This window comes from Corythoichthys intestinalis, chromosome 8 (assembly GCF_030265065.1).
Source record: "Corythoichthys intestinalis isolate RoL2023-P3 chromosome 8, ASM3026506v1, whole genome shotgun sequence".
In the NCBI taxonomy this organism is placed as follows: domain Eukaryota; kingdom Metazoa; phylum Chordata; class Actinopteri; order Syngnathiformes; family Syngnathidae; genus Corythoichthys; species Corythoichthys intestinalis.
Window position 1 is genome coordinate 53,210,014 of NC_080402.1, and position 22,546 is coordinate 53,232,559.

Below are 22,546 nucleotides of genomic sequence, written 5' to 3' on the forward strand. Positions count from 1 at the left end.
CAGCATCATGGTTTGGGCCTGCTTTTCTTCAGCAGGGACAGGGAAGATGGTTAAAATTGACGGGAAGATGGATGCAGCCAAATACAGGAACATTCTGGAAGAAAACCTGTTGGTATCTGCACAAGACCTGAGACTGGGACGGAGATTTATCTTCCAACAGGACAATGATCCAAAACATAAAGCCAAATCTACAATGGAATGGTTCAAAAATAAACGTATCCAGGTGTTAGAATGGCCAAGTCAAAGTCCAGACCTGAATCCAATCGAGAATCTGTGGAAAGAGCTGAAGACTGCTGTTCACAAACACTCTCCATCCAACCTCACTGAGCTCGAGCTGTTTTGCAAGGAAGAATGGGCAAGAATGTCAGTCTCTCGATGTGCAAAACTGATAGAAACATACCCCAAGCGACTTGCAGCTGTAATTGGAGCAAAAGGTGGCGCTACAAAGTATTAACGCAAGGGGGCGGAATAATATTGCACGCCCCACTTTTCAGTTTTTTATTTGTTAAAAAAGTTTAAATTATCCAATAAATTTTGTTCCACTTCACGATTGTGTCCCACTTGTTGTTGATTCTTGACAAAAAATTAAAATTTTGTATCTTTATGTTTGAAGCCTGAAATGTGGCGAAAGGTTGCAAGGTTCAAGGGGGCCGAATACTTTTGCAAGGCACTGTATATATATATATATTTTTTAATATCGCAATATAATATTGCAATATATCGCAAACCCCAAAAAAATCGCAGCAATAGTTTTTTCCAATATCGTTCAGGCCTAGTTAAAAGCAAAAAAAAAAAAAAATTGCCGTTAGCATTTCTTTTACGTAAATATGTCAAAGTACAATGCTAGTCTGTTCGTGAATGTAGCTAGCGGCTGCCTTATGTAAACAGAGCTTTTCCGGGTAAAATTCGTATGGATAAATGCTTAAATCCCCGAATTCTTTATAGATATGGATGTAAAACAGTCTCGATTCTTGGTTAAAAGCCAAAAAAACGTGCAGTTAGTATTTATTTTACGTAAATATTGCGAACGACGATGTCAATGCGGCTAATTTCTCCCATTGATTTTTTTTTTCCACAATGTCTCAAAATGTATTCATGGTCTGAAAAATATAATAATTACTAATAATTAATTAATATTTCAAACGTACAGTGATCCCTCGCTACTTCGCGCTTCAAACTTCGCGCCCTCAGTCCATCGCAGATTTTTTTTCAACTTAAAAACAGAGAAGCTGTCCAGAGCCAATTGCATAGTCTCTCGCTCTCTCACTCACTCTCTTTCTCTCACTTACTCACTCACTCAAGTATTGGCACCCCTGCAGTTCTGTCAGGTAATGCTTAATTTCACCCAGAAATTAATTGCAATTACAAATGCTTTGGTAGTAATTTCTTTCTTTATTTTGCTTGGTTCGGTGCAAGCAATCAGACATCGAATACAGTGATCCCTCATTTTTCGCGATTAATAGTGACCATAACCCAACTTAGCAATTCAGCACTAAATTGTTTCTTAGCCTGTGTACTATTTATGGTCCCTTTATCTTTTAATTTCACATTTCCCACAAATGATGGCTGTATTTTAGTTTTGATAAAACAATGCAAATTGTTTTCTACCTTATAGATCACCATGTTTCTCATCCTTTCGAATCATCCTGACATTCTCTGTGCTTTCGTCACCAGGAAAAAAGGGAAAAGCAAGTTTGGAATAAGAGACGACAGATTCTGTACACTGTGGAAAAGGTAAGACTCCTGTTAAATAAAATGTTCATGCATTCATCCCGAGTTCTAAACGTCAAATCTTGCTCAGATCTACAGTTTGCTGCTCGAGGTTCAAGACTTTGAGAAACGATTTGTCCATGCACCGGAGGAGGACAGGGAGGCTTTACTGGAGCAGCACAAAAACAATACCTTGCAGCTCTGTAACTCTCTACAAGAAAAGGAGTGGGATGATAGGTAGGAACAATGTACATTCACCCTTTAAAAGAGACTGGTAAACCTTGTTAGATGATACAAAGAAAGGTCCGGATCCAGGCATGAAAATGGGTCAGGGGTTAAAAAGGTGAGAAGGGTGTGGAGGAAATGTGTTCCAGCACACTGTACACCCCAACAAAATATTGAGCTCTGTTGACCCACACTGTGTTTCAGCAGGGCCATGCAGAGACCGATGGAGGGGTGGGTGCTCGTAGATCAAAAGGGGCACATGAGCAAGTATTTAATACACCTTAAAACAACATAACTTCAATTTTAACCAGCTTTAGATAATAATTGGCTGCGACTGTGGCATACTTTAATTAGGAGGGGGCAACAGTGAATAGAAATCAAAACTGTCATCAACACTTTCTGGCTGTGACTCAGTCAGTCTGCCTCTTTTCTTCCTTCAACCTCTGCATCAAAACTTCCTTCCTCAACTTGTTCATCTGAGAACAAACCACATCAGATGGTCACTGAGCCACCAACAGCACAATTTTCTTAAAACTATTATTTCATTATTATCCATACTTAACAACTCTAGCACCTAATGATTAATAAAGCAATGACATAAAAATCTTATAGAAAAATAATTGTAATTGTGTTTATAATTGTATTTAATACCCGACTATCCTTGCAAACTTGTTCTTACCAGGTCTGCTATTCACCCAGCTGATGAGGTATCCACTGCCTTTAGCAGCCTCATCTAACTCCTTTTTTATCCCTCAATCTCCCTTCCCTACGACGCATGTCTATGTAATGGAATATAAATATTTAAAAAAAATAAATAAAAAAAAAACAGACTCCCCGGTGGCTTTTAGTTTTAAAGCTTTCTTAATTTCTTTCTCTCTCAATAACGATGGAGGTAGATTTGTGTTTTTATTATTCAATCAAAAAACAAAGTTACTTCTATCAAAAACAAAGTTGCTTCAATCAAAATACAGTACATACTTTTAATCCCCAGAAAGTCACTTCAATAAAAAAAATTGTTTTTGATTGCAAAAATAAATTTGAGACAAAAAAAGCATTTGAAAACTATTTGAAACAAATTTTTCCATTGAAGTAATGTTGTTTTGCGTTTGGGCTGCATTTTGGCTAGGACATTTTTGTCTTTATTATTCAATCAAATAAGTTGCTTCAAACAAAAAAATATATATAAAAAGAAAAACTTTGCACATGTGTCAATCACCGTTTCCCAAAGCCTGAGAGGGTTTGAGTAGACTCACGATGAAGCATTTAATAAAGCCAAGCATTTTCTTACTACTTTATTCTTGTTTAAAAATAATTCGGTGGGGCAGTAACATGTTTAAAACTATGTGTATCGGCTGGATGTTGCCTGCTCTGGCGAGGAACACTGCCCTGCCCTGGGCTTGGTGGGCCGCTGGGGGTCCCGTGGCGTGGCGTGCTGGTTGGGGGTCTGTGGGTATGGCCCGTGGGCCGGGTGGGCGGACGTGGGTTGGGGTGGGCGTGGGGTAGGTGTTGCTTCCCCTCTTAATCCTGGGGGGGCAGGGGGGTGTGGGTGATGGCTCCTTTGCTGGGCTTCGGGAGGAGGGATGGGCTGCGCTGGGCTGATTTCCTTATTTATAAAACTGATTCTAAAACACAAGATGCTTTCATTATTGTTGATTTTAACAGAGGCGGCAATGTGCTACATAAGATATGGAGCTGCTTATTCAGCTACATTAGCCCTACGTAAAAACATGACTTTTATTCTCGTATTAATACGAGAATGAGTGATTTTCAAAATAAAGCGCGTAAAGCAGGGGTCCCCAAACTACGGCCCGCGGGCCGGATACGGCCCGCAGCCACATTTGGTCCGGCCCCCTGAACAAAAAAAAAAAAAATTGTAAAAAAAAAAAAAAAATTATAAAATTTTTTTTTTTTTTTTTTTTTTTTTTTCCAATAGAGTTATTCATGTCCTGGCTTTTTTCTGTGAAGAACTGAGCAATGGTTATTTGGTTATTATCTATTTAATTAATACAGTATTATTATATTATATGATATTACATGATATTATATTATATTATATTATATTATATTCAGGGGTGCACATAAGTGGTCCGCACATGCGTACTGGACGTAGACAAACGCGCTGGCCCTCAACGGCTTCCATACGCTTTTGCGTACCGATGGCTGACCACTCTATTTGCGGCGGACACGAGAAAATAACTTCTCAAAATGTCGATGAGGCAGGCCACACTGAGTAATTACTTCCGTGTTCCCCCACCCTTGTCAAAAGACAGACAGACGACAGAGACTTCACCGGAGCTACCGAAAAAAAGGACTTTTGCTGAAAAGTGGCTACAGGAGGTACCATGGCTAGAAGCGAATGATGCTCGCACGGAAATGTGGTACAAAATGTGCCGTGAGAATCCCAATGTCGCCGATTAGAGCAACGCATTTTATGTAGGGTCAAAGAATTTCAGCCATCCAAACTTTGAAAAGCACGGAAAAAAACAGAGAGCATGTGGCAATTAGGCAAACTATCAATGTCAAACAGGACCCCACTCGCCCTATGGACATGTGGTGGAATAGGGCGGAATAAAGGTAATGAACAGCGACATGCACTGACAAACGTGTTTTTGCTCGCATTTTACAAAGCTAAACATGCACGTTCAATGAGGTCTTATGAGGAGGACATCCCACTTTTAAAAAGGCTTGGAGTTAATGTGGGAGCCGCATAATGCCCTTTATTTTGAATTGGTGCTTTTATGTTTATTTCTTTACATTTTACTTCAAAGTAATGGCAATTTTGTTGTGCCAGTTGATGTTAATCAAGCATTAACTGTTAATATAATTAATCAAAGTTAATTGGCTCTAAGTAAAGCTTGTCATAAATTTATCGCATCAGGTGGGTCGGCTCTCAAGCTCAATGAGGACCAAGTCACATCTCCAGGTCCTCCTCTGAGAACCTGGGCAAAAAAATTATGTGCACCCCTGATTATATTATATTATATTATATTATATTATATTATATTATATTATATTATATTATATTATATTATATTATATTATATTATATTATATTATATTACGGGCTGTCAAAGTTATCGCGTTAACGGGCGGTAATTAATTTTTTTCATTAATCACGTTAAAATATTTGACGCAATTAACGCATATGCCCCGCTCAAACAGATTAAAATGACAGCAGTGTCATGTCCACTTGTTACTTGTGTTTTTTGTCTCCCTCTGCTGGCGCTTGGGTGCGACTGATTTTATGCACCATGAGCATTGTGTAATTCTTGACATCAACAATGGTGAGCTACTAGTTAATTTTTTTGATTGAAAATTTTACCAATTTTATTAAAACGAAAACATTAAGAGGGGTTTTAACATAACATTTCTATAATTTGTACTAAAATCTATCTTTTAAGAACTACAAGTCTTTCTATCCAGGGATTGCTTTGACAGAATATTAATGTTAATCCCATCTTGTTGATTTATTGTTATAATAAACAAATACAGTACTTATGTACAGTATGTTGAATGTATATATCCGTCTTTGTCTTATCTTTCCATTCCAACAATAATTTACAGAAAAATAAGGCATATTTTAGAGATGTTTGAATTGCGATTAATTACGATTAATTTTTAAGCTGTGATTAACTCGCTTAAAAATTTTAATCGTTTGACAGCCCTAATTATATTATATTATATTATACTATATTATATTATATCATTTTTATTTTATTTACTTTGGTTCCGTGAAGAATCCAGAAAGGGTTATTTGATTGTGGCTTTCTGAAAAACAATACATTTTTACATTTAGGCACTCCTGCAATCGTCACACTTTTTCTGTTACAAACTGACCCCGGCCCCTCATCAGAGAAGAGAAGGGTTATGTGGCCCTCACAGGAAAAAGTTTGGGGACCCCTGGCGTAAAGAAACAATTTGTATTTGACGTGCTCTTTCAGACAACTTTGGGCAAATAGTGCGTAAATAATGAGCTTTATTTAGACCTATTGTTAATGTATATAAATTATAAATTACAATGTATTTTTAAATTAAAAAAAAAAAAACAATTCATTTTCATGGCATAGCGGCACGGCACAATATTTTACGCCACAATAGGGGAAACCCTGCAGTACATTATTTTCAAATAATTAAAGACAAGTGAAAGTTTTAACAGGATGATTGTCATGCTAAAGCTAATGCTAACGCGAATGCTACGCTAACGTTATGAGTTACATATATTGAGTGTACGGATCACAAGGTAAACACCTTCAAAGGCAAAAGCAACATTGATTATTCTCTCATGGAAGAGTAACAAAAAAATCTTACAATAGTTACAAAACAGGCTGTCTGAAGTCTGAAGCTTCCTGTAGCAGCCTGCCTTCAAGCTGCTGCAGGTTCAAGAAGGGTCTGACTGCAGCCAGAGTCAAGTGACAGCTGTTACGAACCGCGCCTGATACAAACTGCGCCCCCTCCAAACCACTCCTGCTGTTGCTACGGTGGCGCGAAGAACTCTTTTACTGTACTATGTGAAGGATTTTTGGGACGATAGGCCTTAGCTGAATTCTTTACCCTAAACTTAACAAGACACAGGGGTATTGCGGATATTGCTCTTGTTATTGCATTATTTCCCTTCTGTCTACTTTTGACATGTGAAAGTGTTAAAGAAAGATTCTAGTCAGGATTTTGCCAATTTAGGAGTATTTTGTATAAAAAGTTACTCACCTTAGGTTCGCTACAACAGAACCTACCTGAGAAGTCTACTGCTTTAAGATGGCGGCTATTTACTAACGCCGCTGAGTCTGTCTTTTCGCATCAAGTTCTACAGTCATGTGAAAAAATTAACCAGCCAAAAGGGAGTGACTAGGGGGCTATTAGGTGGTAGGGTGTCCTAACTTTTTCCTCAGTTAGAATATTCATTTTTGTTGATATATTTGGTTTAATGAGTAAAACAATGTTAATTTTTGTTGTTTACCAGCAATTAAATCACTTTCTTTTCCAGAGATAAAGAAAACCGAGATCCGACATTGATATGTGAACATTTCTTAATAAAGAACTGAATATTTAATGGGGTGTCCTAATTTTTTCACATGACTGTATATGCATGTGATATCTATGAGACGTAGCTTCATGCGGGCGTAGTTTGTGGCAACGTAGCACATACCTGTCAATTTGTACGGTTTCGGCGTACAAGTGAGCACTGATTTTTAAATGTGTACTCCGTACGTTCAAAATCTGTACGGTTTTCGTGCATTACGTTTTTTTTTCTCCGTTCGGATTTTGTCACCATTTCGGCAACGAGACAATGTGCGTTACTATGCATTATTACGTTTGTTGAATGAGGCGAGAAAAGTCAGAGACACGGAGAGAGAAGAGTGTGGCTCCAATATTTCCTGACTGTAGCCGACAGTCTATAATCGACGCCTAGATATCACATGCATGTAGAACTACATGCGAAATGACAGACTCAGCGGCGTTAGTAAACAGCCGCCATTTTAAAGCAGTAGATTTCTCAGAAATGCTCTGTTGTAGTGAACCTTCCTAGCGAACCTAAGTAACTTTTTAAAAAACATGAAACGTAACACCAGTTACTTTGACAATTAACTAATTACTCTTACATTCAGGTAACCGAGTTACTAAATTTTTGGGAGAAGTAATTTGTAACTGTAATTAATTTTTCAAAAGTAAGATAAACAACTCTGGTCATAAATATGAAGATTTTATTCTGCCAATTTGTTGCCAAACACAATTTTCCTGCAAGTATGGCTGATCACTTCTCAGAATTAGCAAAAGAAATGTTCCCTGACTTAAAGATTGCATCAGTAAGTTAATTTTATCAATTGACCTTTTTAATTTATAATTGGACACACTAACGAACTACCTTCAAGTCAAACTGAATTGCAAGCTGAAGTGCAGCCATCAAAAGACATGATAGAAATTGTCAAAAGTGCTACATACAATTATAACAAACGTCACTGTTAAATTTTAGTAATCAGGATGTAGCTGAAGATATTGATTGCACCAGGTCATATGTGACAATATTACCAATAAATTCATATTATTTTAAAAATTGAGTTTTATTTTTGTTTCATATTGCACGCTATATACAACATTGTATGATTAGTCACCAATTTGTAAGGGCATACATCACTATTTGTAAGATTGCCAATGGCCTCGGGTCGACAGGTATGGTAGCATCATGTGGGTGTAGTTTGTAGGGACGTGATTTGTACAAGGCGTGATTTGTAGCGGCTGTTGCTTGGCTCTGGGCTGCAGTCAGGTATTATTAGCAGGGTCCTTCCGGGGTCCTACCGTCAGTCAGCGGCGGCCACAGCTGCCCACACAGATGCCAGATCAAAATCCTTTTTATCAACTTAATTTGTTGTTACTCGGCCAATGTTGGGAAAAAAAAAAGTCCATATATCAGCCGACCTCTAATATGTACGGAATGAAATGGCAATTGGGAATGGAATAATTTTAATATAATATACCAGGGTTTACTAAATCCGGACCTCGGTGCCACTTTTCCTGTCGTGTTTTCCACGTCTCTCTCCCATAACACACCTGAATCAAATGATTATGTCATCAGCAACCTCTCCAGAAGCCTGATAATGATCCTGATTATTTTGATTCAGGTGTGTTGGAGGAGGGAGACATGGAAAATAAGACAGGAAAAGTGGCACCGAGGTCAAAGTTTAGTGAACCCTGTAATATACTATACAATTGATATTTTGATGTATTGTGAATATACAGCTCTCCACTAAAAACTGGTCACGCATAAATAAATTTGGAGCATTTTGGGAAGTCGATGCGTGTTTCAGAAAGTTGTTTTCCTATGAGAATGGTAATTTTGCGAATCAGTGCAAGTTAACATGAAAAAGAAAGACTTTAACCTCCAGCAGTGCACATACTAATTTTTGTCTTCCTACTCTCCTGAAAGAGTGAGTGATGAGCGGTGTGTCATGATCATGTCGGTGAGGAAAGGCAAGCGGCTGATTTCCAGGCTCCTCCCCTACTTGCCTACCTCACAGGCTGCCGCCGTTGTTATGGCAATAGCACGCAACCTTCCGACCCTGGCCAAGAAGGACAAACAGGACCAGGTAATTAAGGATGTTAAAAAATTACGGGGTGGGCCTATCTGCCCTATATAGGAATTTCTTTCAAGTACAGTATATATTATTTGTGACGTGAATTTTTATTTAGTACATTGGACTAGTAATGTTTACCATGACCAGGTGCTGAGCTGGTTATTGGAGCCAGTCTCTACGGTGATCATGTCCATGTCGAGCGCCGCCCTCACAGACTTGCTCCAGGAGCTTCAGGGCAGCGAGGGTCAACTCGCCGCAGTAATGCAAAACAAGGTACACACACACTTGCTTATATAATACATTGGCCTTTGTTTGGTATTTTCGTTTTTGCGTTATATGGAAGAGCCAGATCAGTCCTTAAATTTTGCACTTGGCTGAATGCGTTCTTTTGTTTGTGTTCAGTTTGGTGTGACACTGCTCTATCTGATATTGAGTGAAGGAGAGAGGATGCAAAGCTCCGACCCTAACTGTCAGCTCATGGATGACAATCGATGGTGAGAATAGTTTAGCAACTGTATTCTGTTCTTGGCCATTTTCCCTGAATTTTTATCATTTTCTGTTGTATTTTTTTTTTCACCTTTTCCATTTATGAATCCTCATCCAGGACAGAACTGGTGTTCTCTGTGGCCAGGGAGTTGCTCAGCATTCCGTCTTCATCCTTGTCTTCTCCTCTCTTCACACCTACCAACCTGCTCACCCTCTTTTCACGCTTTATTGACCGCCAGCGTTTGGACTTGTTACAGGAAAAGTTAAAGTAAGTGTCATGAATACATGCAGAATGGTCCTCCGTGAGGTTGGCCCCCCATCAGACTCAAATTTAAAGAAATTTACGTCACTCATTTGTGCAGAAAAAAAATTGTGTGTGATGCTTTTGTTTTTTTAGATATTACTAATTCTTTTACAGGTCAATCTGAGGTCATTTTGATTGAAAATAGTGTCAGTTGTTTGTGCTACGTTTGTGCTGCTATCGTTTTTGAGATAGTGAGATTTTTTATTTGGAGTGATGATGTCACTCGCAGCTTTTCTGTACCCAACTCCCACGGCTGATGGAGCGTACCAACTCTCGCAATAACAGAGGGGTGTCCCAACCACTAGCAAAAACAAATGGCACCCCTTCAGGTCCATTTTGCAGTAAATGGGAGGATTGAGATATTAATTTTGAGTGATGACTTGACTCGCAGCCTCCCATTTACTGCAAAATGGACCCGACGGGGTGCCTTACGTTTGCCCTAGTTGTTGGGACACCCTTGCCCTAGTTGTTGGGACACCCCTCTGTTAGTGAGAGAGTTGGTACGCTTCATCAGCCGCGACGGAGGTGCTGTGATTTGCGTCATCACTCGAAATTAATCAGTAGTTATAAAACGATAGCAGCACAAACAAAAAATTTAACAGCAGAAACGTAGCATAAACGAATGGCACCATTTCGGGTCCATCTTGCAATACAGTGGGGCAAATAAGTATTTAGTTAACCACCAATTGTGCAAGTTCTCCGACTTGAAAAGATTAGAGAGGCCTGTAATTGTCAACATGGGTAAACCTCAATCATGAGAGACAGAATGTGGGAAAAAAAAAACAGAAAATCACATTGTTTGATTTTTAAAGAATTTATTTCCAAATTAGAGTGGAAAATAAGTATTTGGTATCTTGCTTGTTTGTAGGTAAAAGCAAGCAAGATTTCTGGCTGTCAAAGAGGTCTAACGAGGCTCCACTCGTTACCTGTATTAATGGCACCTGTTTTAACTCATTATCGGTATAAAAGACACCTGTGGACAACCTCAGTCAGTCACACACACCAAACTCCACTATGGCCAAGAACAAAGAGGGTTCGAAAGACACCAGAGACAAAATTGTAGACCTGCACCAGCCTGGGGAGACTGAATCTGCAATAGGTAAAACGCTTGGTGTAAAGAAATCAACTCTGGGAGCAATTATTCGAAAATGGAAGCTATACAAGACCACTGATAATCTCCCTCGAGCTGGGGCTCCATGCAAGATCTCACCCCGTGGCTTCAAAATGATAACAAGAACGGTGAGCAAAAATCCCAAAACCACATGGGGGGACCTAGTGAACCTAAACGTATAGGAAAGAATGAATGGGGCCAAAGGCCATGTATTGAGCGATTTTGAATGAAAATCTCCTTCCATCAGCAAGGGTTTTTGAAGACGAGACGTGGCTGGGTCTTTCAGCATGACAATGATCCCAAACACACAGCCAGGGCAACAAAGGAGTTGCTTCGTAAGAAGCATTTCAAGGTCCTGGAGTGGCCTAGCCAGTCTCCAGATCTCAACCCAATAGAAAATCTGTGGAGGGAGTTGAAACTCCATGTTGCCCAACGACAGCCCCAAAACATCACTGCTCTAGAGATCTGCATGGAGGAATGGGCCAAAATACCAGCAACAGTGTGTGCAAAGCTTGTGAAGAGTTACAGAAAATGTTTGGCCTCCGTTATTGCCAACATAGGGTGCATAACAAAGTATTTAGATGAACTTTTGGTATTGACCAAATACTTATTTTCCCCCATGATTTGCAAATAAATTCTTTAAAAATCAAACAATGTGATTTTTTTTCCCCCCCCCCACATCTGTCTCTCATGGTTGAGGTTTACCCATGTTGACAATTACAAGAACGTGCACAATTAGTGGTTGACTAAATACTTATTTGCCCCACTGTAAGTGGGGGGCTGCGTGACGTCATCACTTGAAATTAATATTTTAAAAACAATAGCAGCACATTGATTGACACCATTATTAGCCTTTTTCATCTAAATTGGGAGCTGGGGGACATCAGATTGACCTACACTGCTGGCCAAAAGTATTGGCACCCCTACTATTCTGTCAGATAATGTTCAATTTCTCCCAGAAAATGATTACAATTACAAATGCTTTGGTAGTAATATCTTCATTTATTTTGCTTGCAATGAGAAAAACACAAAAGAGTATGAAAAAAAATCATTATCATTTTACACAAAACTCCAAAAATGGGCCGGACAATAGTATTGGCACCCTCAGCCTAATACTTGGTAGCACAACCTTTAGACGAAATAACTGCGAACAACCATTTCCAGTATCCATCACTGAGTTTCTTACAATGCTCTGCTGGAATTTTAGACCATTCTTGTATGGCCAACTGCTCCAGGTCTCTGAGGTTCTAAGGGTGCCTTCTTCAACCTGCCATTTTCAAATCTCTCCGCAGGTGTTCTATGGGATTCAGGTCTGGACTCATTTCTGGCCACTTTAGAAGTCCCAGTGCTTTCTCTCAAACCATTTTCTAGTGCTTTTTGAAGTGTAGTTTGGGTCACTGTCCTACTGGAAGACACATGACCTCTGAGGGAGACTCAGCTTTTTCACATTGGGGCCTACATTATGCTGCAAAATTTGTTGGTAGTCTTCAGATTTCATAATGCCATGCACACGGTCAAGCAGTCTAGTGCCAGAGGTAGCAAAGCAACCCCAAAACATCAGGAAACCTCAGCCATGTTTGACTGTGGGGAGCGTGCTCTTGTCTTTGAAGGCCTCGTTTTTTTCCTGTAAACTCTGTCGATGCCTTTTCCCAAAAAGCTCAACTTTTGTTCTTGCTCTTCTGACCAGAGAACATTCTTTCAAAACGTTTTAAGCTTTCTTTGGTATGTTTTGGAAAACTCCAGCCTGGCTTTTTTATGTCTCTGGGTCAGGAGTGGGGTCTTCCTTGGTATCCTACCATAGAGTCCCTTTTCATTCAGATGCCGACGGATAGTACGGGTTGACACTGTTGTACCCTCGGACTGCAGGACAGCTTGAACTTGCTTGGATGTTTGTCGAGGTTCTTTATCCACCATCCGCACAATCTTTTGTTGAAATCTTTCGTCAATTTTTCTTTTCCGTCCACATCTAGGGAGGTTAGCCACAGTGCCATGGGCTTTAAACTTATTGACGACACTGCGCACGGTAGACACAGGAAGATTCAGGTCTTTGGAGATGGACCTGTAGCCTTGAGATTGCCCATGTTTCCTCACAATTTTGCTTCTCAAGTCTTCTGACAGTTCTTTGGTTTTCTTTCTTTTCTCCTTGCTCAATGTGCACACAAAGACACAGGACAGACGTTGAGTCAACTTTAATCCTTTTTAACTGGCTGCAAGTGTAATTAATTATTGCCACCACCTGTTATGTGCCACGGGTAAGTAACAGTTGCTGTTAATTACACAAATTAGAGAAGCATCATATGATTTTTCAAAGGGTTTGTCCGGCCCATTTTTGGAGCTTTGTGTAAAATGATAATGATTTATTTGTTTTTGTTTTTTTCCATTCCCTTTTGTGTTTTTTGATTGCAAGCAAAATAAATGAAGATGTTACTACCAAAACATTTGTAATTGCAATCATTTTCTGGGAGAAATTGAATTTTATCTGATGTGCCAATACTTTTGGCCAGCAGTGTAAAAAAGAATTGTTAATATCTCAAAAACGATAGCAGCACAAATGACATTTTTTCAGCACAAACGAATGGTAATTTTTTTTTTTTTTTAATACATTTGTGTCTGATTGGGGGTCAACTTTAACAGAGGTGCAGAAGGGTGAAGTTCTTAAAATTTCTCAGCCCCAGTAGCATCACTATTTTGAATCGTGTTTGTTTCAGGGCTGCATTCATTCAGTTTCTAAAACAATATATACTGTCCTTCGCAGGATCTCTGACTCGTCCAGGTAGAAGTTTCTGTGGCTTCAATCCAATCCAGCCCACACTTGATGAAGAGTGTGCGTGTGTGCGTGTATGTGTGTATGATATAATTGAGTCATTTTAATCCTTTGTGTGTCTGATAACATGAGTTGTGTTTAAATTGTATTGAAATATGCTTTTCTAATCTAAAATATTGTTTACAGTTATGCTTATGTTGAACGTTAAAATTAAAAATTATTTCTATTATATAAAAAGTACATAGTTGTCTTGTCCAGTTCTTTTGGTGCAATGAAACCAATAGTATGTAGTAAGCAATAATTAGGAGTGGATAGCAGAAGTGGGTAGTAATGCATTACATTTACTTAAGTAACTTTGTGAGAAAAATGTTCGTCTAAGAGTAGTTTATTAAACCATACTTTTTACTTGTGTAGTTTTGTGAAAAAGAAACGCTATTCTTACTCCGCGACGTTGGGCTACACTAGAGTCGTTACATTTTTATCTATTTCTGCTTTTTTGCCAGAGATGCTGACAGTGGCTCTACTAGTTTCACCAATGAGACGTTGCAACAATAATCTCATGATTCCATTATAACAATCAGACTCAAGCTTGCCGTTTTATGATCACGCCAATCTGTTCAATCACGTGCTCTCTTTAAAGCACTGTAAAGTATTTGACATCAGCATGACTTTAAAGCGCAGATTTTAATCTCTCTCCCAGTTTTTATTTGGCACCGATTGAGCACGGAAAACCGGAGATACGATTAGAGCTGGGAATCTTTGGACACCTAACGATTCGATTACGATTCAGAGGCTCCGATTCGATTATTAAACGATTATTGATACACCCCCCTCCTTTTTAAAATTTTTTTTTTTTTTTTTTTTTTTAATGTTTTGTAGATTAGTTCCAAAATTGTTCAAAAATACTCTCAGGCTAAACCAAACTACTATTTCAGTATCATGTTAACATATAACAGTAAACAAATATACAAAAATAACAGTAGGCTAAATAAAAAGCCCCAGTCACCATTCTGTATCAGCAGCTTTAAACTACATTGAATTAATTTAATGTTGTGAATCAACAGTTAAAGTTGTTAAAATTGCTCCCGTTATTCCATAATTTCCCTTTTGTCTACTTTCAACATGTGAAAGTTTTAAAACTATTTTAAAGATAGATTCAAGTCAATATTTTACCGATTTAGCTGTATTTTAGATAAAAAGTTAATTAGGTTCGCTTTGAAGGTCGTTACAACAGCCTTGCAGGGAAGTGTACTGCTTTAAGATGGCGGCCGTTTACTAACGACCGTATCTAGCTTTTTGTATTTGTGCTGCTAACGCTACCGAATCTATATTGCATCTAGTCCTATATAAATGATATCTACCATAACATTATGTGGATGTACTTTGTAGCAGCTTTTCGGCAGCAGTCAGGTATGTTGTGTTTTTTTATCTCGTGGCATGAGTTGAGCTAGAGCCGTGAGTTGAGCATTAATGACAAGCATGATATTTAGCTACTCTCGCTCCGTTCCAAAGACCGCGCGGCGCGCTGAGTGTGTTGTACTTCCGCTTTACTTGGCATATTTCAGTAATCGGAATTTGGATGTTTGTGAATCGTTCTCGAATCTTCCACGGCCAAATGACGAATAATCTAAGAAACGGAAATTTTGCACACCTCTAGATATGATCCTTTTAATTTCATAATAGTAACTATAAAGGATATAATCATTATTCAACTCCACTAGAGGGCCCTCATCCTCTTTGGAAGAATGATGCTTCATTTCTGTAATTTTTTTTTCACACGTCGTAATTCAGTTATTATTTTGATATTTCTTTGGCTTAACCCTCTGGTGCATCGTGGTTACAACATAAACAGCTACTGAAACGTCTCTTGAACGCATTGGTATCTAAGGTTTAACTGCATAACAACCTCAAGAGTGCCCTCTGCTGCCATACTCATTTGAGGTCAATTCAGTGGTCAGTTGGTGTAACAGCAAGTAAATATCCTCTGAATCCAATATAGCCGACAACCTGCCACCCGTGTTGACTACAACTGGCATATCCTGTCAATACCTCTATGCCTGAAGAGCTACAGTGGTTTAAAAAATATACAGTGCCCTCCATAATTATTGGATTTATGATAATTATGTTTTTTATAGGGCTGTCAAACGATTAAAATTTTTAATCGAGTTAATTACAGCTTAAAAATTAATCGTAATTAATCGCAATTCAAACCATCTTTCAAATATGCCATATTTTTCTGTAAATTATTGTTGGAATGAAAAGATAAGACACAAGACGGATATATACATTCAACATACGGTACTTAAGTACTGTATTTGTTTATAACAATAAATCGGGTCAGCAACCTTTTTGGTGTGGAGTGCCACTTTCAAATTTTCTTGTCAATCAGTGTGCCACCCCAAGATTTATGACGCGCAACCGAATTTTTATATTCAGCAGAGCTGGAATTTTACTCCAAACAAAAAAAACATGGACATACATCTAATTTGTATAACTACCATTCGTCTTCATCAATTAACTAAAAACTAATGCATATTGTCGAAAATATCAAAACTTGAAAATAAGTGCAACAGTAATAACAGCTGTACAGCTGCACCATTTTATGCAAACATATCACACACACACACCCCAGCACGCAAAGGGGAACAGGTGTGATTCTCAGTGCAGGTCTCTCACAGTACAGAGAGCCTTCAAAGTCAGAACAGCCGACTCTTACAATTTGTCTTGTTCACTAGCAACTTAAACAGTGAATTATATGCACAATTTTAGATTTTATATTACAAATATAAAAGATACCTACTTTAATGTGTTCCTTGGCCCTGCTTTCTATGAATTTTCATGTTTTGTCTCATAGTGGCGTTTGACACTTGTTGTGCGACACACAACTCTCTCGAGGCATAATGCACAAAAAGAGCTACCAGAAGTAACCAGGCAACCAGTTGTTACCGGTATCCCCAAGGGGCCGCTGTCCCCTACAATATGATCGGCTTGCTAGTTAAGCGTAGAAGAAGAATTGGGCGTCTGGGCGAGAAAAAGAGAGGGAGCGAAGGAAGGTGCTGAGAGAGAGCGGAGAGCGCCGTGAAAAGGAGAGAAGAGGCTGTGTCCCCCGCTGGTTTTTGTTAAAAGTCTCCAGTAAAACGCCATCCAACGCGTCACAGTGTTTTTATACACATTGCCACCTCTCCGAAGTAAGCACCGGACGAATCGACGGCAACGAGCCACGTTAATCGCCGGTCCACTCCATACTACAGTGCAAGCATCGCTTCACCCGCTGCCCTGACCTGACGGCTGGCAATCGGGGTCCAACCGGAGTGTTGCGATGCGCCGGGACAGGGGTGTACAGCCTCGTATCTTAAGCGACCGGCCTACGCGCCGGGGCGAGGGTGTGACATCGGGATCTCAATTCAAAGTTAAAGCGACGGGGCTCCCGGCGCAGACGCCGGCGATTCGCCGGCTGTCTACTCGCTTACTGGCCCGCCGGCCTCCACACTGGGGCTTGGAGTAACAGTACCAAAAAGTGCAGATTGGTAACACTGTGTACTTCCACCAGCTCTCTGACTGGTTGGCTTCGTGACTCGTTAGTAGCGGGTGCTGAATTGAGCGCGCAGAATTGAGCGCGCAGAGGAAAAAAAAAAAACGACGAGCACAGGAATCGAGAAATTGAAGAGCTGGAAGTGTGCTCAAAATCCATAATTGTTCGCAAATAACGGTATAGGCAGAGGGGTCGGGAGGGACGCTCCTGTAAAGCCCTAAATAACAGGGTGTGCAACTAAAAATGTCTTAATTTCAGGTTAAAAAAAAATATATATATATATTATTTTGCCATGCGCTCGCGTGTCACTGGTTAACCCTTCGCGTGCCAGTGCTGACACGCGTGTCATAGGTTGCCGACCCCTGCAATAAATCAACAAGATGGCATTAACATTATTAACATTTTCTTAAAGCGATCCATGGATAGAAAAACTTGTAAATCTTAAAAGATAAATGTTAGTACAAGTTATAGAAATTTTATATTAAAACCCCTCTTAATGTTTTCGTTTTATTAAAATTTGTAAAAATTTCAATCAAAAAAATAAACTAGTAACTCGCCATTGTTGATGTCATTACACCATGCTCACTCCCCAAACCCATAAAAACATTTGGACCCAAGTGCCAGCAGAGGGCGCCAAACAACAAAAAACAAGTAACAAGTGGACATTACACTGCTGTCATTTTAATCTGAGCAGGGCATGTGTGTTAATTGCGTCAAATATTTTAACGTGATTAATTTTAAAAATTAATTACCGCCCGTTAACGCGATAATTTTGACAGCCCTAGTTTTTTAGCTTCTAATATATATATTTTTTCTAAATAATATGGGACCTTAATGGAAAAAAAAAAATCCAACCTTCAATACAAGAGCATTTATTCAGTGGGGGAAAAATCCCACATAAAGAAATAATTATTTGACATCAAATAATGTGTGTCACAAATATTAGCACCCCTGGTGTTAATACTTTGTACAACCCCCTTTTGCCAACAAAACAGCACCTAATATTCTCCTATAATGTTTCACAAGATGGGAAAAGACAGAAAGAGGGATCTTCAGTCATTCCGCTTTGCAGAATCTCTCTAAATCATCCAGAGACCTGGGTCCTCTCCTCTGTACTCTCCTCTTCAGCTCACCCCACAGGTTTTCAATGGGGTGGAGGTCTGGGGATTGAGATGGCCATGGGAGGAGCTTGATTTTGTGTCTGGTGAACCATTTCTGTGTAGATTTGGCCGTATGTTTAGGGTCATTGTCTTGCTGAAAGACCCAGTGACGACCCATCTTCAGCTTTCGGGCAGAGGGCAACAGATTTTGATTTAAAATGTCCTGGTATTTCAAAGCATTCATGATGCCATGCACCCTAACAAGGTTCTCAGGGCCTTTGGAAGCGAAACATCCACACAGCATCACTGACCCACCCCCATACTTCACAGTGGGTATGAGGTGCTTTTCAGCATGCACATCTTTCGTGGCACGCCAGACCCACAGTGTTTGTTGCCAAAAAGCTCAATCTTGGTCTCATCTGACCAAAGCACACAGTCCCAGTTGAAGCCCCAATACCGCTTGGCGAACTCCAGACGTTTGCGTTTATGATTGTGAGTAAGGAAAGGTTTTCTCCGTGCATGCCTCCCAAACAGCTTGTTGGCGTGTAGACAGAACCTCATACCCACTGTGAAGTATGGGGGTGGGTCAGTGATGCTGTGGGGCTGTTTTCACTTCCAAAAGCCCTGGGAACCTTGTTAACGTAAGATTAGTCATCAATTTGTAAGGGCATACGTTTACTATTTGTAAGATTGTCAACGGTCTCGGGTTGACAGGTATGTTTATCCTAAAAACATAGCCAACATTATTGATTACATGGGTCATTGATGATTTTCATGTGTGGATGTTGTTTTTTATTGGCATGCTAAGTCAACCCAATTGACTAACAACTAACCCAACTAACAATTAACTAACAAAATACACAGAATTTGTTGAAACTCCAACAACAAATTAAACCCTCGCTAACGCGAAGATTAGGCCAGATGTCAAAAATTCTGAACTTCCTTTTTAACTCTATTTTACCTGTAAAGACATGACAAAAGTTAGATAATGCCACATCATATTTCAGGAGCTGCAAAAACGAGGCAATTTTGAATGGAATCATAATTCTACAAGGTTTGCTAGCAGTTACATCTTTTAATTATGAGCTCTGAGGTGCGCTGATAGGTTTACTGACAATAACGGCCAGACTAACCTGCACATGTTACTACAAGAACTGAGGAAGAAAACCATGGAGCAACAGTGCTACAGTCCAACAGGGCAGACTCCGCTCCATCGCAGTCTGAAAAGAGACGCCACACAGCTTGTTTGTTGAGAAGAGAGGTGGCATTGGTTGAGACTGCAGCGCCACATCCTAGCTGTCGACACACCACAGAAGCATGCTTCAAATCCCACAATGGCGACTCTGAGCTTAGCATCCGCAACTCCTTCTCGTGCCGCACAAAGAGCTTTCCAGAACAGGAGATGCTGTTATTGTCTGTGTTTACGCCATCATCCAATATCAAGTCCAACTCATCTACAAAGCAGAAAAAATTCAGGGTCAGTTTGTCATAAGGGCCGTATGCTTTCATTGAGTGACGAAAAATGTGGCCCTACAATCTTACCTTCGACGGTGACAGAGCAACTATCGCTCACGGAGGTGAAGTTCTGACTGAAAACAAAGTTGTGGTACACACAGGTGAAGTTTCCAGTATGCACCAATTGTGCTGTATGAAATACGAAGCGAGCAGAGTGGTTGACTGCTGGCTGACTTTGACTGAAAGTCTGGTAGAGGCCACTGAAGTTTAGACTAAAGTGACCATGAGGGTAGTGTGGCTCCACGGAGCACTTAATGAAGAAGCTGTAGCCCTTGAGGATATTCACCGTCTCCTGCTGCTTCTCTTCAGTGTAGCCAGAGAAGAAAGTTATATTTGGTCGAGGTAGGACACCTGCAAATAGATTGAGTTTTTAAAAACTAGAGATGATTAGTTTTTCTTGATTGTTAACACGCAAACATCTAAACGTTGGCACAATTTGCACAACCTTAACTTCACGTACCATTTGTTCAACCTGAATTGTCAGTACTTCACGCTCCCTTAGATTCTGACTTCCCTTCTTTACACTCTGTAGCCAATTGCACACCACGTTGTTGTCTAAACACTACACACAATGTACAATTTTTGCACACACCTCTCAAGCTCAAACTTTCAACCTACAACACACTGCAGTCAAATGCACAATAACCTGTTGTCAAAACACTACACACAATGTTCTGTTGTTACACACACGTCTCATGTAACATGTCAGTGGTATCAACCTACAACACTCAAGTGTTCAAAACTCAACACGTTCAAGTCTAGTGAGCAAATAGCAATCAGGACTGCAGCATATGCTAGTAAGTGCCTTGCACCTCCTCCTCTGTGTTTGGTGAACAATGGAGAGCCTTGAAGGGAGCAACCAGAGAAGTGTAAGAGTGAGAGGAGCAGGGGGAAGGACAGATTGGAACAGCAGGAGGAAGGCAGATTGGAGCAGGAGGAGGACCGAAAACAGCCAATATGGAAAAGAAATTGAAACAAAAAAACATAAGAATTGACATCAATTCCAGTAATAAATCTTTATAAGTCATATACTATGATTTTCTCATGAGGTAAAGGATTTAGTATGAAACAAATAAAAATTATGTGGTATAAAAGGAAAATATACGGCAAATTATATTTTCCATTGATGTTTCATATACGTTTTGAAGTTTTGACTATATTACAGTTTTAAAGACATACCCCTATTATGCTTTCTTTATATACTTCATATAGTTTCAATATATGCCATGTGCTTAAACGGAGTTTGTTAGGTGGCAGTGGTACGGGTCTGGCCCAAGGACCCAACGAGAGAATGCCTTTTCATATATACATACTGCTGGTCAAAGGTATCGGCACCCCTGCAATTCTGTCAGCTAATGCTCAATTTCTCCCAGAAAGGTTGCTATAGACCCCACTTACATTACGTCACAACCACGCCTCCGCGCCATATTGTCCGTCAGCTCGTCGTGTTTACGCATTACCGCTACGTAAATTCCTCCTATTATGGCGTCTTTTTCTGCTCGTTAAAATTAATAATCAAAATGGTGAAGGCGTGTGTGGCGGTTCGTTGCAGTAACTGAGAAGATGGACGGAGAGAAGGGTTTCAAAGGTTTTCAAAGTTTCGTGAGAATAGGCTGAGTTTCTGTGGACAAGATAGTTGTAGATATCAGGGTAGAAGATGTCAGGCAGAGACGGCGAAGACAGCGGGTCGAAAAATATCGATTTAGGCATCAAACATGGATCTGGCGAATGGATAGACTGAAGCTTTTCCACAAAATGCCTTTTATGCAACGCATCCAATGAGTTTACAGCGTCTGAAAGCACCGGGGCTTACATGAATTGCACTATGAATTGCACGACAAATTGAAACAATTGAGAATATGGATAAACAATGACGGACAATATGGCGGCCGGATACAGCGACACGTCATTGTGTGACGTTGGTGAGTGGGGTCTATTACAAATGCTTTGGTAGTAATATCTTCATTTATTTTGCTTGCAATGAAAAAACACAAAAGAGAATGTAAGAAAAAAAAAATCATTATCATTTTGCACAAAACTCCAAAAATGGGCCAGACCAAAGTACAGTGGTACCTCAACATACGAAGTTAATCCGTTCCAGGACCTTGTTTGTAAGTCGAAATGGTCGTATGTCGAGCAGGATTTTCCCATAGGAATACATTATAATTCCATTAATTCGTTCCACAGCCCAAAAACCTGCACTAAATCCTTAAAAAATACTGCTGGTGCTATTACAAATGGCAATTACACGTAGCAAAACAAATAAATTATAAATCAAAATTGGAATAATATAATAAAAAGAATAATAATAATTCCTGTAATAGTGTAACGAATCGGGTTCTAATAAGGCGGACGTTTTTTGTGTACCTGAACGCACCGCGGGGCTGACGTGCCAAAGACGGACCGGTGAGCTTGAGTTTCACTTTCACTTTGAATGTTCTCTTGAGAACACCGTCAATTGCGGCAGACAGCAGGCGTTTTGTGTTGAATAAGTTGTGAAAGAAATGATGAAAACGTGGCGAAGCTGGCGATTTCTTTGGAGATGTTACCACAATAAGAATTGTCAGCTTAACTTATAAAGACTGGCGAACGATGGTCGGAGGAGGACCGTGGAGATGTATTGTTGAGCCATTTCACGGATGCCCACCCCACGCTCATATTTTTCTGTCATTTGCCTCTTCATTTAGAAGGTAAGCATCAACTTTTTCCTTGTTTCACCACCTGTACCAACC

At 39.7% G+C, this 22,546-nt stretch overlaps 2 protein-coding genes across 7 annotated transcripts in view; one reads left to right on the top strand and one right to left on the bottom strand.

The window, feature by feature from the left end:
• Window positions 1–13,873, top strand: part of patl1 (PAT1 homolog 1, processing body mRNA decay factor) — a 46,178-nt gene extending 32,305 nt beyond the window's left edge. The window contains exons 14-20 of the mRNA XM_057843073.1: window positions 1,675–1,734; window positions 1,802–1,947; window positions 8,855–9,014; window positions 9,150–9,275; window positions 9,405–9,496; window positions 9,607–9,756; window positions 13,659–13,873. Of these exons, the coding sequence (XP_057699056.1) occupies window positions 1,675–1,734; window positions 1,802–1,947; window positions 8,855–9,014; window positions 9,150–9,275; window positions 9,405–9,496; window positions 9,607–9,756; window positions 13,659–13,680 (756 nt within the window). The 3' untranslated portion in view covers window positions 13,681–13,873. The remainder of the gene's footprint in view (window positions 1–1,674; window positions 1,735–1,801; window positions 1,948–8,854; window positions 9,015–9,149; window positions 9,276–9,404; window positions 9,497–9,606; window positions 9,757–13,658) is intronic.
• The window catches only part of LOC130920134 (scavenger receptor cysteine-rich type 1 protein M130-like), a 28,186-nt gene continuing 15,881 nt past the window's right edge, over window positions 10,242–22,546 (bottom strand). For 2 of the 6 annotated variants that reach the window (XM_057843070.1, XM_057843069.1), the window contains exons 8-9: window positions 19,842–20,165; window positions 10,244–19,753 (exon numbers count right to left, since the gene is read on the bottom strand). In XM_057843070.1, coding sequence (XP_057699053.1) covers window positions 19,428–19,753; window positions 19,842–20,165 — 650 coding nt within the window. In that variant the 3' untranslated portion in view covers window positions 10,244–19,427. Of the gene's footprint in view, window positions 19,754–19,841; window positions 20,166–22,546 lie in introns of all 6 variants that reach the window. The other 4 variants (XM_057843068.1, XM_057843067.1, XM_057843071.1 and 1 more) reach the window with 3 other exon arrangements.